At 36.8% G+C, this 19,479-nt stretch overlaps 1 protein-coding gene across 7 annotated transcripts in view; it reads right to left on the reverse strand.

The window, feature by feature from the left end:
* The window catches only part of ATP11C (ATPase phospholipid transporting 11C (ATP11C blood group)), a 206,628-nt gene that overhangs the window by 19,006 nt on the left and 168,143 nt on the right, over positions 1-19,479 (reverse strand). For all 7 annotated transcript variants that reach the window (XM_019019710.4, XM_055377047.2, XM_055377045.2 and 4 more), the window contains 5 exons: positions 17,924-18,026; positions 16,569-16,714; positions 12,415-12,474; positions 4,655-4,782; positions 340-475 (listed from right to left, as the gene is read on the reverse strand). In XM_019019710.4, coding sequence (XP_018875255.1) covers positions 340-475; positions 4,655-4,782; positions 12,415-12,474; positions 16,569-16,714; positions 17,924-18,026 — 573 coding nt within the window. The remainder of the gene's footprint in view (positions 1-339; positions 476-4,654; positions 4,783-12,414; positions 12,475-16,568; positions 16,715-17,923; positions 18,027-19,479) is intronic.

Raw genomic sequence — 19,479 nt, forward strand, 5'->3', positions numbered from 1 at the left:
ATGCGGCCAGGCTTTACTTTAAAATGGGAAAAACCTTTCTCACATCAAAGAGCAGGAGTCTGAAGTCCCAAGAACTCTGTTCATCTAGTAAAAATTACAGCCAAGTTAAGGTTCCAGAAAGTTTGCACATAAGCTCTCTAGTTAGCCATGCACACAGAAAGTGATTTCTTATTTCACTTCTATTGTTCTAAAGAAGCTGTTAGAACTAACTACTGTATCTTCAGAAAAAGTTTGTAAAATGATTACAGCTAGAGTATGTATATGACAAATCCAGCGCCTATGGGAAAAAGACAAGCCATGCTTATAATACCAAAAGATGTAATGACAGGTTCTTTTTACCTTTCCATTTTCTTCTAGGGATGCAGTCTGAAAAAGAAAGTAAGTCCCAAAGAAGAACACTGTCCCTTCAAAGGCAGCCAGAAATGTCCAATATAAGAAGGGGCCCAACTGTAGCATGGCATTGCCAGAAATTTTCCTATTGAGAAATGGGGGGAAAAAACCATTAGTGAAACTTTTCATTTAAACATACAGTGAAATGTCAAAGGGGGGCGTGGAATTTGACCCTGTTATAATGAAGGGGGCTACCCTTAACGGCCTGACAGATTTTTGGTAAAGGGTCAGACTGAGCCAAAGGCTGACCTTCATGCAATCATCTCCTGACTCAGCCAGTGGAGTAAACTCTCTAAACTCTTCTAAATTTTTGGTCACTGACAACAATAACATCAATAATAATTCGCTTCCATTTAACGGTACTTATATACCAGGAACTGGGTTCACAGTTTTACAGACATTATTTTTATCCACATAAAAACATGAGATAGGTATTACTACCACTCACATTTGCTAATAATAAGGAGCCTCAGAAAGGTGTAACACAATGGTACCCAAACTTTGATGCACTTTGGAATCCCCTGAGGATCATTAAAAACTACTAATGCCTGGCTGCCATCTTTATTCTGATTTAATTGGCATAAGGTATAGCCTGGAGGTCAGGATATTTTTAAAGCCCACCAGTTGATTTCAACGTGCAGTATAGTCTGGGAACCACTAGTGTAGCAGCCGTGCCAAAGTTCACTTGGTAACAGACTGAGCTAATATACAATCCTGGATTGACTTGACTTCAGAGCATATGCTCTCAACCAAGCTACCAAGCTTTCCAAGAACAATTACAATATTTATTTTAATCAAGATTTACTCCTGGAAATTTCACCTTTTTTTAGGTCTTACGGTGCCCTTTATATTTTTCCATCAAGTCAAATAACATGTTTGCAGTTGTATAATGATACTTTGATAAATGGGAGGTGGATAGATTAAGTTTAAATCTGTCAAAAATAGCACAACCTTCTCAGCCTAAGTCAGAACGCTAAATAAGGCTACCAATTCTAATGGAGCAGAGCTGCAGAAAAAGATGGGTTGGTGCATGTGTTTCTTTTGGATTCTATTTCAAATTGCTCTTAACATTTAATAAATGATATCTAATTACTCAAATAACATACTTGTCGCTAATACTACCAAGAATGTCACTGGGCTGTATCAAGTAAGAAACACCTTTGTAATATAAATGCAACTGATCCTTGTTCAGTTGGTATTGAGTACTGTGGGGCTTCGTGCACATGGCAATTATGCAACTTCTACCTACTAGGGTTTCCAGGTACATGCAGGGATCTGAAACTCAGGGTATGCTCTCTGTCCTAGAAAAATGGCAGAATGAGGTAGCTGCTTCCCAGAAACAAGCTCTCCCTATAGCCAGTAAGTCATGTTTCCAAGGCAACTAGGAACCACAGGTAAGGCACCTCCGTAAAGATCCTTGCAGGCAGTGCCCAACAACTGCCAGCCAATGTGGCTTTTGACAGTCACTGACTTGGGCTGGGGAAGAAAGGGCAAAAGCAGGAAGTAGTTCCTGTCTTTACAGACCATCGATGGGAATTATATCACATTCAGTGGGGGAAAAGAGCAGAAGCAGCATATGTTGAATTATAGGTCAGGCTTTCTAGCTGCATTCGAATAAAGAAGCTGTCAAAAACTCAGAATGGGGCAATCAACATGAAGGACAGCATGAGAGAGAATCAAGATCTGGGGAGAGGTTGATGAGCAGCAAAGGCCTGAGCACCTCCATATTATGGTAGGCAGCAGGTATACCAGAACCCTTTCTTTTGCCTTTTAAAGCTGTAGAAGAAACAAATTACACCTGTTCCCTCTATAGAAAAACTAGTTTATTTCTTAAATTTCTCTTAAAAATATAAAAACACCCAATTATGTCGTTTCACATTCAAGTGTTTGGTAATACCCAAGTCACTAAATCACCAAAGGTAAAATCTATAATACACTACACAACGTCACTGCTAATATTAATTGGCATACTGTACAGAGAGCCATATAGGAAGACCAGGGCTTCATGTTCACAAAAGAACAGTCAGAGTAATGAAACTATCTACAGTCTGGTGACAGGCCAAGAGCAGTGTCTTGTCAGAGCAGGCATTCACGACTTCCAAGTATGAGATCAAAAAGGAAAACTGCACTTTGGGCTCGGCAATAGGTATGCCATGGCCTTTATTTTTGCATCAGATGTGGCAAGTCTACGCAAAATTCAATAAATCATGACCTACACCTAGCACAGTCACTAAAACCTTATGGAAACCCTTATGATATTTTGTACTCAACAGCTTTTTGCAGATTTTTGACATTCTTAATTTATACAAGTGTTCAGCACAGCTCTGAAGGCTGGAGGAGGGTGTTAGAATAATAATAAGATTAATAGCTATCGTTGCTTGAAAACTTGTCAGGCACTATATTTTTTAAGTTCTTTAATACATAGTGGCTCATGTATTCCTCACAAAACCATTGAGATTAGGTGCTACTGTTGCCCATATATTACTGAAGGTGAAACTGAGGCACATTGCAGTAACCTGGGTAAGGTCACCTGGTAAGTAGCAGAGGCTTTCAGCCCAGGTGTTAGTCTGAGCTCTTGGTGGGACGGAATGGGAGGAATTCTGCCTACTACTCCCTCAAACCCCATTTCAACCAGAGCAACTGCACTATCGGGCTTCACTTTAGAAGTTGTCTGGAAACAACTATAGTTAAAACAATGTTTTAAAACCACTGGCTTGTTGGAAAAAGCACTGGCAAGAGGGTTGAATTCTGATCTTCATTTTGCATCTGGTTGTACCCTGTGTCCTTAGGTAAGTCATTTCTGGGCCCTGGTTCCTTATTTTCAAAAAGAGTGTAGTAAGAGCTGATGCTTGTAAGAGCTGATGCTTGTAAGATTTCTACCAAAGTTCTAATGATTTTCCTCTACATCTAATTATGCATTTACAACAAATACAGGATCAGCAGAACATGTAAACACCATGAAGATGCAATCAGCAAACTCTAGACTGGGAGAAATTTTACAACATAAATAATCTGGTTTTGTCCACAAATAAATTGCAAGGTTAACCTAAACATTAAAAGAGACTCAGAAAGTATATAAACCAATTGCAATGTGTGGACCTTCTTTAGATCCTGATTCAAATAAGCATGCTATGAAAAGAAATGAGTCAACTGGAGAAATGTGACCATTGACTATTTGATATTAAGGACTTAAGTGATAGGGTATTATTATTTTTAAAAATCCTTGTCTTTAAGAGATGCATAATGAAATAACTGTTTTTGAGATTTACTTCAAAATAAGCCTGTGATAGAGCAGACGGGGTTATCAGTGGAATAGGAATGTCAAGGAATTGAGAGTTGTTGAAGCTGAGTGGTTAGGACAAGCTGAGTGGTTCAACAACTATTTACATTCATTCATTATATAAATAGCATTCTCTCTACTTTTATGTATGTCTGAAATTTTCCTTAATAAAGACCTTTAAAATGATAAATTTTACAACTGTATAATTCTAACAATTGCTAAATGTAAATTTTATGAGTCATGCTGGTTAAAAAAAAATCCCTTAAATTTGTGTATCTTCATTTCATACAAATAAACCATCCAAACCTCTCTATTGCACTTGCTACCTACTATTTAGCAATGTTTACAATCTGCTATAAATTAATATCTTTATCCTTAGCTGTAGGCTACAATTCTAAAAATCCAATTAAATCATAAGTTAAACAACTGGGGCTAGTGCCAAGTCCCCCATCCACAGAGAAAAGCATCCATTTTCAACTGACACAAAATGAATACAATGGCTTATGAGTCCATTATTTTCTTCAACAGTTTTAGAATGGGGCTAACAAAGGTGGGGTGTGGGGCGGCTAATGCTATGGGTGCAGTTTACATGAGAAAGGGTAATATAACTTCATCAGTTCAATCTACAAGTAGGAATCAACATTCTAAACTACAGAAGATCTTTGTGTATGCTTTTTTTCTTTGCAGTTAAAATATCACGTCTTCCCATGAGACACTAGAACACTATGACAATATAGGTTTAAGTTTTAGGAATTAGTGACTCTGAACTAAATGTTTCACATATATTCAAGTACAAAACCCACACCTAGGAAATATGTCATTTTCCTGTTGAGCAGTCTGCTTTCAATAGCTAAAAATTCCAAACAGAACCATATAATCATACCACAAACCAAGTGCACAGTTCTGTGTTCTTCCCATCTGCAGATAAAATGAAAATCACAACACTGAAAGTCTTAGGGGGTTTTAACTATATATTTAACTTACATATACAATCGGGGATCTGAGGTCAGAGTGTCAATGTTGATGTGCTGTTCCAGTAGACTATAGGCCAGGATGGGCAAGGATGTGAAGCAGATATTGTACATTGTAAGGTAAGCAGCATCATACAGTGGCTAAAATGAAAAACAACGGAGGAAAGAAAGAAATTTCATGTAACAATCATCTACAAGATGATATTTATGTATGTGAAAAACTTACTAGCTAAAATAAGAAATTTTTTTACATGCTTTTGGTAGTGGCAAAGGAATCTGTAAATAAGGTCACTGCCTAGTAACTATAACAAAGAAACTAACATATTGTGATGTGTCACATTAATATACCTCCCCTTTAACAGAATCTTATTCAGAATGTTTACATGCTATAAGCTGCATTTCTAATAGACATGAACAACTTTTCAAGATTGCTTAGTAGCTAAAACTAGCTATTCAGGAGTTACTTCAGCAAAGACCATTAAGTATAAGTGAGGAATCCTCAGAGAAACTAAATACAGGCAGCAGCCAGCCTGTGTCACAAATGTTTTGGTTAATATTTTACATATTTTTGGTTAGTATTTTCAAGTCCAAATTGTGTAAGTCTTTTCTAACATCCTCTTCCTGAGAAGTCCCACAGTTCCTCATGGCATGTGTTCTTCCTTCCTGAACTGAGTAATAAACCTAATTTGATCAACTACAAGTGTGTTCATGGGGGTCTTTGACTGGAGAACTTGGACAATCTTGAGCTCCTATAACAGAACTTGGCATACAAAAACAATCAATAAACACCAGATGAATAAATGAATGAAGACAGATCGGAAGCTATAACATTTATAAAGGCCTGCTCTGATATTATAAATCTTCCTTTATTGAAAAAATTTAAAGTATTCTATGAACCTCATTCTGATGAAAGCATTTACATCAGTATTTATCTACACAGTGCTAAAGATTGTCATACAAACATTTTCTGTGGCCTGAATAAATAATTCCCCATACTCATATGTATTTTTCACATGTATAAATGTCCCTTAATAAAATGCATTAAACTATGACACAAATTAACAAAATAATGTATTTTCAATCAATGGCTACTAAAGATAATTACAAAAGGCTGGGAATTACTTGAATGGTGCATTAGTTAGTTCACTAGTTGACTTCAGAACATTTACTGAGTGCCTACTAAATGACAAGTACTAGGGACAGAGACGATTCTTCCCCTATCCACCAGGGAGTTCAAATTCTAGATGGAGAGGCAGAATGAGAGGTACACAGGGAGCTGGGGAAACCCAGAGGAGGGGACTACAACTCTGGCTGGCAGGAGAGACAAAGCAAATGATAATGGATGCAACATTCTCCATGAAGTTAAAAGACACTTCCAACGTACTTTCTATAAACAAAGATTTAAGCTCAGCAAAGATATTCCACTGAATTAAAAAGTACAAAAAAAAGTGTTGCATTCCTTTTTATTTTCAAAGGAGAGGACTAGTCCGTGGCACATAACACCACATTTTCTTTGGAAACTACTCATTTTCACTAATGAGTAAATTAAAAAAAATACAACTCAGATTGACTGGTGTGTAATTTAGTCTTGAATTTCATTCAAACAAAAGAAGCATCAATCTACTTTTGTTTCACTATGGTACTTTAAAATCACATGACAGATAATTGTAATTCTTAGGTACATAATTAGAAGAGACAGAATATCCCCAAAACAAACAGATAAAGTTGATAATACTGCTTTTTTATGAAACCTGTTACAATGTTTCCTTTTCATTAAAAAAAAAAAAGACATTTAGTATCCTAGTTTTGCTAAAGAAAGGGAAGCTTTTTGTGTAAAGAATCTGAATCCTGGTCCATTTCTACATTCTTCATAGTCCTCCTCGCAAGTTCCAGAGAATGCCTAATGTGCTTCTGGACTGAAAAAGGCTGACTACTCAAAGGTACTCCAAAGATATTTGCAATAAAGGTTGCTACATTCAGCACTAGCACAAAACCAAAATCAAAAATAAAGATTTTGCACATCACATTACCTCCTGAGCTCTCCTGGTACTCTTTTACCTTCCTTTTACCTGGTACACTTTTCCTTTAAGATGTCGACGTTATTCCTTCCCTTACCTCCAGGTCTCTGCCCAAATGTCACCTCATCAGAGAGACCTTTTCAGATGTCTAAAACGGCAGCTCTCTCTCTCCCAGTCACACTCTATCCCTTTATTATGCTTTCTTTTTTCCATCATAGCATGTATCAGTACCCAACATAATATATTTGATTGTTGTCTTTCACCCTATCACTACACACTGCAAGTTTCATGGGGGCAAGGAAGTTTATTTTGATCACTGCAATATTCTCAGCACTTAGCCTGACACAAAGTAGGCAATCAAGAAATAGTTGCCAAATGAATGAACCTACCAGTTGAGCAACGGAAGGAGCCAAACATCAACTCCTATGGAACCATAAGCAGTTAAGGTAATCTAAGAAGACTGAAGACAATCCACGGTTTAAATCTCAGCTGGCTTTAGAAGGAATGAGTCCTTTTTCCCCTAAAATTTGTGCTTGGTAAACATGTTTTAAAAGGATAATAAAGCAACAGACTCCTTTCAAAATGAAAACAATATTTCCACCAGAACAAGCCAACTTACCTTTAGCACACTGCTACACATTAGTTAAGAGAATTTCAAATATACTTTTAATACTTGCATCCATCCAAGAAAGTAAGGAATTAGCAACATTTTGCTCAATAGCAATTTGAATGTTCAAGAAAAACAGATTGACCAGAACTTACGAAACTCTCTAATACTATTAATTTTGAATACAAGAAGGTTGATGGCACTTCCAAAAACTGCAAGATGCTTAATTTATAATGAAAGATTATCTGCTTAACTGGCACTACTGGGCTAATGACATGGCACTGATGTAAGAGACAGCATACCAAATAGTAAAGAGGCAAATTCAAGAGAAAGAGAACAGTCATTCCCATTGAGAAGAATGCATTCTCTTAAAAATACTGCCAAAGAGATTTCAACACCCTACTGGCAGTATGAGACAGATCACTGAGGCCAAAAATTAACAAAGATATTCAGGCCCTGAATTCAACATGTGACCAAATGGACCTAACAGACATCTACAGAACTCTCTACCCCCAAAACAACAGAATATACATTCCTCTTATCACCACATGGCACATACTCTAAAATCGACCACACAATTGGACATAACAATCCACAGCAAATTCAAAAAAACAAAAGTCATACCAACCATACTCTCAAACGACAGTGTGATAAAAATAGAAATGAATACGAAGAAAATCACTCAAAACCATACAACAACATGGAAATTAAACAACCTGCTCCTGAATGATTTTTGGGTAAATAATGAAATTAAGGCAAAAATCAAGAATTTCTTTAAAACTAATGAAGAACAAAGATACAACATACCAGAATCTCTGGGACACAGCTAAGGAAGTGTTAAGAGGGAAATTTATAGCACTAAACACCCATATCAAAAAGTTAAAAAAGAGGGCCGGGCACAGTGGCTGAAGCCTGTAATCCCAGCAATTTGGGAGGCCAACACAGGCAGATCATCTGAGGTCAGGAGTTCAAGACCGGCCTGACCAACATGCTGAAACCCTGTCTCTAATAAAATACAAAAATTAGGCAGGTGTGGTGACAGGCACCTGTAATCTCAGCTACTTGGGAGGCTGAGGCAGGAGAAATCACCTGAACCCAGGAGGTGGAGGTGGCAGTGAGCCAAGATCACACCACTGCATTCCAGCCTGGGTGACAGAGCAAGAGAAAAAGAAAGAAAAGAAAGGGAAAGGGAAGAAAAGAAGAAGAAAAGGAAACCAAAGAAAGAAGTTAGAAAGAGGTCAAATTAACAACCCAACATCACAACTAGAGGAACTACAGAAACAAGAGCAAACCAACCCTAAAGCTAGAAGAAAACAAGAAATAACCCAAATCAGAGCTGAACTGAGGGAAACTGAGATGCAAAAAAACCATACAAAAGACCAAGAAATCCAGGAGATGGTTATTTGAAAAAATTTAATAATATACATAGACCATTAGCTGGACTAATACAGAAAAAAAAGAGAAAATTCAAATAAACACAATCAGAAATGACAAAGCAGATGATACTACAGATACAACAGAAATACAAAAACCCTGAGAGACTACTATGAACATTTCTATGCATACAAACTAGAAAACCTATAAGAAATGGTTAAATTTCTGGACATATACAACCTCCCAAGACTGAACCAGTCAGAAAACCAGAGATTTCCTGAATCCCTGAAAAGACCAATAATGACTTCAAAAACTGAAAGGTAATAAAAAGTATACCAACCAAAAAAAAAGCTCAGGACCAGATGGAGTCACAGCCAAATTCTACCAGATGTATAAGGAAGATCTGTAGCATTCCTACTGAAACTATTCCAAAAAAATTGAGGAGGAGGGACTCCTCCCTAAATCATTCTATCAGGCCAGCATCATTCTGATACGGAAACCTTGGCACAGACACAACAACAACAACAAAAAGAAAACTTCAGGCCAATATCCTTGATGAAGATAGATGCAAAAATACTCAACAAAATACTAGCAAACTGAAACCAGCAGCACATCACAAAGCTAATCCACCATGATCAGGCAGGCTTTATCACTAGAATGCAAGGTTGGTTCAATATCTGCAAATCAATAAATGTGATTTATCACATAAACAGAACTAAAAACAAAAACCACATGATCATCTCAATAGATGCAGAAAAGGTTTTCAATAAAATCCATCATGTTAAAAACTCTCAACAAACGAGGCATTGAAAGAACATTCTTCAAAATAATAAGAGCCATCTAAGAAAAACCCATAGCCAACATCACACTTAACAATCAAAAGCTGGAAGCATTCCCTCAAAAACCAGAAGACTAGGATGCCCTCTCTCACCACTCCTATTTAACATAGTACTGGAAGTCCCAGCCAAAGCAATCAGGCAAGAGAAAGAAATAAAAGGCATCCAAATAGGAAGACAGGAAGTCAAACTATCCCTGTTTGCAGACAATATGATTCTATATCTAGAAAACCTCATAGTCTTGCCCCAAAAGCTCCTTGACCTGATAACTTCAGCAGAGTTTCAGGATACGAAATCAATGTACAAAAATCAGTAGCAATCCTATACACCAACAACATCCAAGCTGAGAGCCAAATCAGTAACATAATCCCATTCACAACAGCCACAAAAATAATGAAATGCCTAGAAATACAGCTAACCAGTGAGGTGAAAGATCTTTACAATGAAAATTGCAAAACACTGCTCAAAGAAATCAGAGATGACACAAACAAATGGAAAAACATTCCATGCTCTTGGATAGGAAGAATCAATATTGTTAAAATGGTCATATTGCCCCAAGCAATTTACAAGTTCAATGCTATTCCTATCAAACTACTAATTACATTCTTCACAGAATTAGAAATAAATATTTTAATATTCATATGGCACCAAAAAAGAGCCCAAATAGCCAAGGCAATCCTAAGCAAAATGAACAAAGCTGGAGGCATTACAATACCTGACTTCAAACTATACTACAGGCTACAGTAACCAAAACAGCATGGTACTGATACAAAAACAGACCAATGGAACAGAATAGAGAGCCCGGAAAAAACGCCACATATCTATGACCATGTGATCTTCAACATAGCTGACAGAAACAAGCAATGGGGAAAAGAATCCCTATTCAATAAATGGCACTAGGATAACTTGCTAGCCACATGCAGAAGATTGAAACTGGACCCGTTTCTTATGCCATATACAAAAATCAACTCAAGATGGATTAAAGACTTAAATGTAAAACCTAAAACTATAACCACCCTGGAAGATAACCTAGGATATACCAGTCTGGACACAGGAGCTGGCAAAGATTTCATCGCAAAGATGCTGAAAGCAATAGCAACAAAAACAAAAACTGACAAATGTCACCTAATTAAATAAAGAATTTCTGCATACAAGAAGATGACTATCAACAGAGTAAATTGACAACCTACAAAATGGGAGAAAATATTTACAAATGATGAATGTGACAAATATGTAATATCCAGCATCTATAAGGAACTTACATAAATTTATAAGCAAAAATCAAACCACCCCATTAAAAAGTGGGCAAAGGACACGAACAGACACTTTTCAAAAGACATACACGCAGCCAACAAGCATATGAAAAAACGCTCAACATCACTAATCATTAGAGAAATGCAAATCAAAACAAAAATGAGATACCATCTCACACCAGTCAGAATGGCTATTATTAAAAAGTCAAAAAAGTAACAGATGCTGGCAAGGTTGCAGAGAAAAGGGAACACTTGCAGAATGCTGGTGAGAATGTAAATTAGTTTAGCCATTGTGGAGAGCAGTGTGATGATTCCTCAAAGACCTTAAAACAGAATTACCATTCAACCCAGCAATCCCATTACTGGGTATATACCCAAAGGAATATAAATTATTCTACCATAAAGACACATATACACGTTTACTGCAGCATTCTTCATAATATCAAAGATATGTAATCAACCTAAATTCCCATCAATGGTAGACTGGATAAAGAAAATGTGGTACATATATACCATTAAATACTATGCAACCATAAAAAATAAAATCATGTCATTTGCAGCAACACGGATGGAGCTGGAAGCCATCATCCCAAGCAAACTAACGCAAACAGAAAACCAAATACAGCATATTCTAACTTATAAGTGGGAGCTAAACAATGAGAACATATGGACACAAAGAAGGGAACAACAGACACTGGAGTCTACTTCAGGGTGGAGAGTGAGAGGAGGGAGAGGATCAAAAAGCTACCTATCAGGTACTATACTTTTTACCTGGGTGACAAAATAAACTGAACACCAAACTCCTGTGGCATGAGTTTACCTATATAAACCTGCACATGCACTCCTGAACCTAAAAGTAAAAAAAAAAAAAAAAAAAAATACTGCCAAAGAATTAGGAAAAAATCACTTCCTACCAGGAGGACCCAAGAAGAATACATAAGTGTATTCATAAGTGTACTTTGTATTCACAGAAGCATATATAAAGCTTGCCTTTGAAATTTAGAAACTTAACACCTATGGCAATGTGGTAGCTCAGTTTGGCAAAATCACTGAACTTCTCATAGATTAATTATAAAATTTCTGAGTCACTGAGTACTATAGCTCCTGTATTTCGCTATACCTCCCACTAGAAGCAATGCCAAATCCATTTCAGTTTTTAAAACAAAGATGCCTTGCCATCCTACCACTTATGTATCAAGTTAATATATAGCATATTCCTTATGTAATACATGTTCAGAAAACAATAGAAGGCAAAACATCTATAGCTGCTTTACGTAATCCAAAGCTTTCTCTAGGAATCACAGGTTCTTGGCTAGCTTAAAGATTAATGCTTTTCTATAAAACTAACCTGAGAGCCTGCAAAGTTGGGAGATTCCATTTGATGAAATATTAAACTATAACATTTTAGAATTATGAAACACTTTTTATACATTGATAAAAAGAAAAAATTCAAAATACTCTTTTTAATGTTATCACAACTCCAACAGGATGTACCAAAAGCATTTCAAAATGAAGGTAACAATAAGAAAACTAGAAAAGCAAAGACATAAACATTTGCTGTTGTCAAAACCAAGAGATCATTTTACTTTGTACATACATCTCTAATCTCTAGAAATCTAATATATAAGGGTAATTTATTAACAGCAAATGTAAACTACATTATAACGAATAACTTGAGAACAAACCTGTTGTGAGAATCCACAGAAGAACTGGTACAAAAACTGTGGCAAAATGAAACAAAGGTTCTGAAAAAAAAAAATTAAGACAAGGATTAACATTTTCACTTAATCAACTTGCTAAACTAAAATGGGAAACTATATTCCAAATAGTTTATAATTATTCCTAAATCCTTCTAATGTCAGAATGCAATAAACCTCTATTCCACAGACATAAGGAAACAACTAAAACAATGATTAATTCATATTAAGGCCAACTTTTGCCCTATCAAGGCAGAAGAGGATCTTATCTACTTTATGAGAATCTGTTGCTGTCCTTCTTCCAGGAAATAAATGAGCTCCTCCAATATGAACACCTAATGATACTGTCTCTTTAACACCAATTAGATTTGCAAATCATATAGTAGACTGACAATGCTGTAAGTGTACATTTAAAGTCAATTAATGCCAATAAATAGTTGGGAAATTATTATAGATTATGTTGACACTAACAATATCAACTAACGCTTTAATGCCTTTATTACTACCTCATCAAACAATCAACATATCATTACTGAGCATCTACTACACACAAAGGTGGCACACAGATGATAACAAAAAAAGAGTCAACTTCTTTTTCCTAAGTCAGGGCTCCCCCGCCCCTCCCCCGAGGCTGCACAGCAGGCGGTGAGTGGCAGGCAAGTGAGCATTAGGGCCCGAGGTCTCTGGTGCCAAAAAGGTTGGGGACCACTGTCCTAAGGGACTTATTATTTAATTTGAGAAATACTAAAAAGACAAGCAGAAAAGAAACACAAGCTGGGAATTCATAAGGTAGTAAAAGCTACTAAGTGTGATTATAAAATACTGAAAGTAATGTCTTTAAGCAAAACTACCAGCACTAGAATTTTCAAATAAGTGTTATCCTTCAAAGCAGGCTGTGAGCTTTTTTACTGTTACTTGGTCATGATGTCTCTGAACTTCTCTTCAAGAAGCCCCTTCAAGAGCCCACTTTCCAGTCATGCCAGAAAACCAGTCTCCTCCCTTCTGTCAGCTAATTCTCCAGAATTAGCTCTAGGAGACTTGAGACTGTTTTTAAAAATCAAATGCAACCTCAAAAGATGAACATCTACCACAGCTGAGGATATTTCGATCAATGTACTACTGGCTCTGGAGGATGTTTCTAAAGAAATGAGCTCAACATGTTTTGAATCGCCCCTGCAGCATGAGTCAGAGCTCCCAAGGTCATCACCTGGAAAAGCAACACTCATTTATACATTATCAGTTCTGGTACAATGCAAAATATAGTCCATAGTATTCCTAGAGTCACAGTTTATGAAAAAAATAAGTGTTCTGAGGTTGAAGCAGGTAGAGCTCAGTGGGGATCATGGGGATGCTTCACTGAGAAGGGAGAGCAGGTATCTACCTCACCCACCAGAATGGAAGTCTCATGAGAAAAGGGACACTGCCTGTCTTATTCCATGGTGTATCCTCGAGCACCTAAAACAGGCCTTGGCACACGGTAACACATTTAAAATATATTTGTTCACTGATTGAATAAAGAACTTAGAACTTGAACTATGAATAAAGATGAATAGGACATGCTGATGGCAGGAACCAAGGCAAGAATGTATATATTTTAAACTTATACGGTAAGACAGGGTCACACTGTGGGGTGCATTAAAAGCCAGACTAAAGCTGAGACGGTGGAGAGTAAAGGTTCTAAGGGACAAGTTGAAAAGTGGCATTCTTTAAACACTAATCTAGTTGAATTACATGAGGAGGATTAAATGGAGAAATAGAAGGCAGGAAGACCTGTCACTGAAGTACTCCAGGAGTGGGCAATAACAATTTGAAGATGCAATGGCGAGAGGATGGAAAGACTTCTCAGCTCAGCCAAATAGAGTTGAAAATTTTAGAAATCCTCTTGGCACAAAAGATAGTAATAAAAAAGAAATACTGCTGAGTCAGTAACCAAGATGATAATGGGCCTAGAGATACTAACGAAGACAGAGGATATCATCTACATAAATAACCACTGGTCAACATTTGCCATTTTAACGCTTGTTTTGTTCTCCTTAACAGAGCATTCCTTCCATCTGGTGGCAGTTGCTTAAATTGCAGGCCAAAACTGAAAAGAGGCAAAATAAGCCTCTGAAATAGGTTCAGATTACTAGGCAGATCTGTATGACAAATCTTCAAGGGATCTCCTACTAGGTGAAGGTCAAGAGAGAATAACCCTTTATTTCCATGAGCTGCTGTTACTGGGTGCAAGGCCCAAAAGACCCTAACTGTGACACATAAAAAGTCCTGGATTTGGAGTAAATGAATCTATGGTGGAACATCTAGCTCTGTCACCTCCTGGATGGAAAGCCAAAGGCAAGTTATACCATCTCTCTGAGCTCTACTTTCCATGTATTTTAAATGGAGATACTACTACTTGACTCATAGGATGTTCGTGAGGATTACATTTTTTAAAAAGTGATTTTGTGAACTCGCAAAATACCTTACACATATTGGGTTACCATCATCATTATCATCATTTTCCTCCTCCACAGTGTTTGGCCTGGCTACCAGCAGATACTGGCTACCAGGGTCTTAGAAAATTTGTGAAACTGGGTTCATAGTTTTATAAATATGTATTTTCTTTAAATATAAAGTTAGTAAGAAAGACCTAGGGTTGACTATAGACAACTGACACACAAAATCAGGTGCTGAGCTTTAACTCTTATAAAATATAGGGTATGAAATTCAAATATCATAACTACTTGAATTATATACTAAATACTATATGATTCGAGTAGTTGGAAGATGCACTAAATACTCTACCTACAAACTAGAATCTAATTAAGAAATTTGGTAAATTCTATTCCCTGGTAGACAATAACAAGTATGCAGACTCAGTCTAACGTATACGCTAATGCTTGGTGATAAAAAGGAAACCAAGGTATTGTTGAGGAAACTACTTCAGTGTCCAATATTGGGGATTTGCAATGTTGCACAATTATCATGTTTTGGAAGAATATTAAATTGGGTGAGAAAAATGTTCACAATATAAATTAAGTGAAAAAGGCAAAGTGCAAAGCAATATGTATTATACCAATACGTACAAGGTTTCTTTTGGAAATGATAGAAAAGTTTTAGAATTAGACAATGATGATGGTTGCACATCATAGTGAACACATTATAAGTCACTGAATTATACACTTTAAAATGGTGAATTTTAGGCCAAGCATGGTGGCTCAAGCTTGTAATCCCAGCACTTTGAGAGGCTGAGGGGGGCAGATCACTTGAGGTCAGGAGTTTGAGGCCGGCCTGGCCAACATGGTGAAACCCTGTCTCTATTAAAAACACAAAAATCAGCCAGGTGTGGTGGCATGTGCTACTCGGGAAGCTGAGGCATGAGCATCATTTGAACCCAGGAGGCAGAGGCTACAGTGAGCCGAGATCACGCCACTGCACTCCAGCCTGAGCAACAGAGTGAGACTCTGTCTTTAAGAAAATTTTTCTTTAAAAAAAGGTGAATTTTGTTAAATTATATCTCAAAAAAATTTTAAAAACCTCTATGTAGTGTATAGTGTATAAAAGTATAAAAAAAGTACATATGTTAATTTGTATAGACAAAAGACCAGCAAGGTCACATATCAAAGTGTACCACTGGTTCTCTTGGTTGACATGCTTATAAACAATTAGAAATGACTGCAAAAATTTCATTTTAGAAAATTTTTATTTTTGTAGAGACAAGGTCTCATATTATTGCCCAGGCTGGTCTCAAAATCCTGACCTCAAGTGATCCTCCCGCCTTGGCCTCCCAAAGCACTAGGATTACAGGAATGAGCCACTACCAAGCCAAAATGTTCTATTTTTTGATTGGTGTAATGGTTACATGGATGTATACATTTGGCAAAACTCATGGAACTGTACACTTTTGATGAATACACTTTATTGTATTTAATTTACATTTCAATAAGGAGGGCTTAAAAATTCCTATCAAATATTTTGCATCAAAAGGCATTTCTGGTTTCTGATTCATCCAATAGACCACCTCTGCTTTGTTGACTGCAAATTTCAGTATGAGATATCAAAAGCAGCATAAAAAAAAAAAAAAAAGGAAGAACAAAACCATGACCAAGCTGAGCCAATGCTGGATTAAAAAGAAATTAAATTACATATATTTTATCACATACCTTATAGAAGAAGTACTGTACAAGGTGTGCTATTCTCACATAATATAGATGTCCATGAGCCAACAGCAGTTTCTTTAAGTGTTTAAACTTTGGAACAGAATAATCGCTATTCCTAGCTGCTTGGCGACCTTCTTTGCCTTTAATACCTAAAAGAGAGTATCTCTATATGGTGAGCATTTTCTAGAATAAATGACTCCCTGATTTATGTTCACAGTTTCAACTTGGTTCAATGTTATAGTTCAATTCTATCAATTAGTTTTCCTTTTTTAAAAACCAAAAGAGCTTTCTTTAACAGTGACACTGAGACTTACCAAATAATTTAACTAAGTTTAACTGGTAACTCCCTATTTGTAATACAGTATACAACAATTAAATAGAATCATTATTTCAATCATTACAAGGTAAAAATTATCTGAAGGAAAAAAACTCAACTTAAAAATAATTAAGTCACTCAGTAAGTGCTTAATTGTGTATGACGCTAGACTAGGTGCTATATTAAGGGAACTCAGAAACCTGGGGTTTGTGGTCTAGGAGCTCAATGAGAAGACAGTGAAATTCTTTCATGAATGAAACCGTGACTAGCAGCGCAAGGGTTCTATGAGCTCGAGCAGCTTTAGGCCATTTGACACTTGGATAACCAATGAGTAGTACTTCAAGTTGCACAAGAAATAGGAATACTTCCAAATGAAAAGAACAATTTGGGAACCTAAACTGCAGTACAATAATTCCCAAAATATGAATTCCATATCTGGCCCCACCACCCTGCCAAAACAAACAAACTAGCTAACTAACTTGCTGGGGAGTTAGTTGTGTTGCCTAATACCAACCAGAGAAGGGGAAAAAATGGTACAGGTGGTGGAAAAGCTGTTGTTGCATGTCAATATATAAATTCAACACTACAGCCCAAACCACCCATTAATACTGCCATGTTGAAAAACAGCCAACCAATTATCATTTCTTAGCCCCAAACAGTTGAGATGTCAAAAGATATAGTATAGCAACATAAGCAGGCAGTCTGGCCAGGGGCAGAAAATCAATAAAAATTTCATGCATGCTGTCAAAGTAAGAGCTAAACAATCAATTGTGCTGCCAGTAGCTTTGGGAAATTCACTCTACTTGGCTAATTGAAAAATATCCTTTAACTTTGTTACATTGCTACATTTCTACCACGGGGTAGGACCTTGGGATGGACATGTTGCATGATCAGATGAGGCCTTCATTTAATTAACAATTATCATTCCAAAATTCAAATTCAAGATGAGTAACCAAAACAGTCACTCTAGAATGTAAGACCACACTACCTAAAAGCAATACTGATACTTTTCACAGCTGCCATCTCATTAGATGTATCTTACCTATTCCCACATGGGATTCCAAGATCATACTAACATCATTGGCACCATCACCTATCGACAGAGTTATTGGGCTGCCTTTTAAATTCTTCACCATTCTGACAATCTAAATATTAAATACAAAAGAGGTGTAAAAAAGGTCAAAGAAGAATGTAAGATTGGGCTACTTTAGGAGTTTATGCCTCATTCACACTTGTCAACAGCAGCCTTGCAAACAGAAAGGTAGTTTGTGCACATACAGTCATCCCTCAGTATCCTTGGAGGACTGGCTCCAGGACGCTCGTAGATACCAAAATCCTCCTGCATACTTTAAATCATCTCTAGGTTTCTTTTAATAACTAACTACAATGTAAATGCTATGTAAATAGCTGTCATACTGTATTGTTTTAAAATCTGTATTATTTTTATTGTTATACTGCTCGTTGTTTTAGTTTTATTCTAATATTTTCAATTCACAGTTGTTTGGATCTGTGGATGCAGGACCCATGGATACGGAGGGCCAACTATAATATGTACAATAGTGTCAAATTCACAGATGCAGAAGAACACAGCCATTCAAAATGTAACACCAGCACCCACTTGTCCTAGTTCTGTGCATATATGAACTATCAAAAACTTTGCCTCTCATGCATATTAGAGGTCAATACATTTCCTTCTTTTTTCATTGCATCATGTGTTCTTTCAGATCAGATGTTGAATGTGTGACAGTAGAAGCCAGAAAGCTGATTTCGGGTAACATACATAAGGCCACCAGAACCAAGTAGGAAGTCAGAGAACAATGTTTTTGGTTACTTTCTACTCTCTCCTCCCTGCTGACACTCTCACCTTCCCTAGGAGCACATCAACCCTTATTCCAACTTACCTAATGTTAAATTCTTGCACCTATCTGGCTGCCAACTAAACTTTAATAAATCTCTCACTGCTCAATATGGTCTGACCTCTCCTACGAGTAGCTGTATTTTAAAAGAGGTACACTAAAGGGGTTGACATTTGCAGAAAGATGTCCAAGATAGTGTACAAAGCCTGTCGCTATTCCCTGAGTGTTTCTTCAAGATGTATAAATGTACTGAATAAAATGTTCATCCCTGGTATTAAAATACTTCTGCCTTGGGGTTCTCCAAAAACCTCCTGGCAGAGTTACTTGTGGGAAGTGCATTGGGTGATCAGCTGCCCTCCTACCCTATGTTTTAGATAATCACTGTTTGATGTGGCAAGCCACAAAACCCCTTGGAATCTAGCGGCTTAAAAAAAAATAATTTAGTAGCTAAATAATGCTTTGCAAAAATACTGTCGTCACAATTGTTCTGACCAGTTAACATAAATAAAATCCATTTTCAACATAACTGAAGTGATGAAAAATAATTCATGAGGCTAAGGCACCCTGCAGTTATTTCTTTAAATAGAATTCAATCAGGTTTTAGTTGTATTAAATAGTACAAAAAACCCCACATCCAATTCCACTTAACACAAAAATGATGTGACTATGAAATGCCAGCTTCCCCCAATCCCTCCCCTCAACTTGGTTCTTCTTAAAAACTTTACAGAAGACTGTCAGAAAT

This window comes from Gorilla gorilla, chromosome X (assembly GCF_029281585.2).
Source record: "Gorilla gorilla gorilla isolate KB3781 chromosome X, NHGRI_mGorGor1-v2.1_pri, whole genome shotgun sequence".
NCBI classification, from domain to species: domain Eukaryota; kingdom Metazoa; phylum Chordata; class Mammalia; order Primates; family Hominidae; genus Gorilla; species Gorilla gorilla.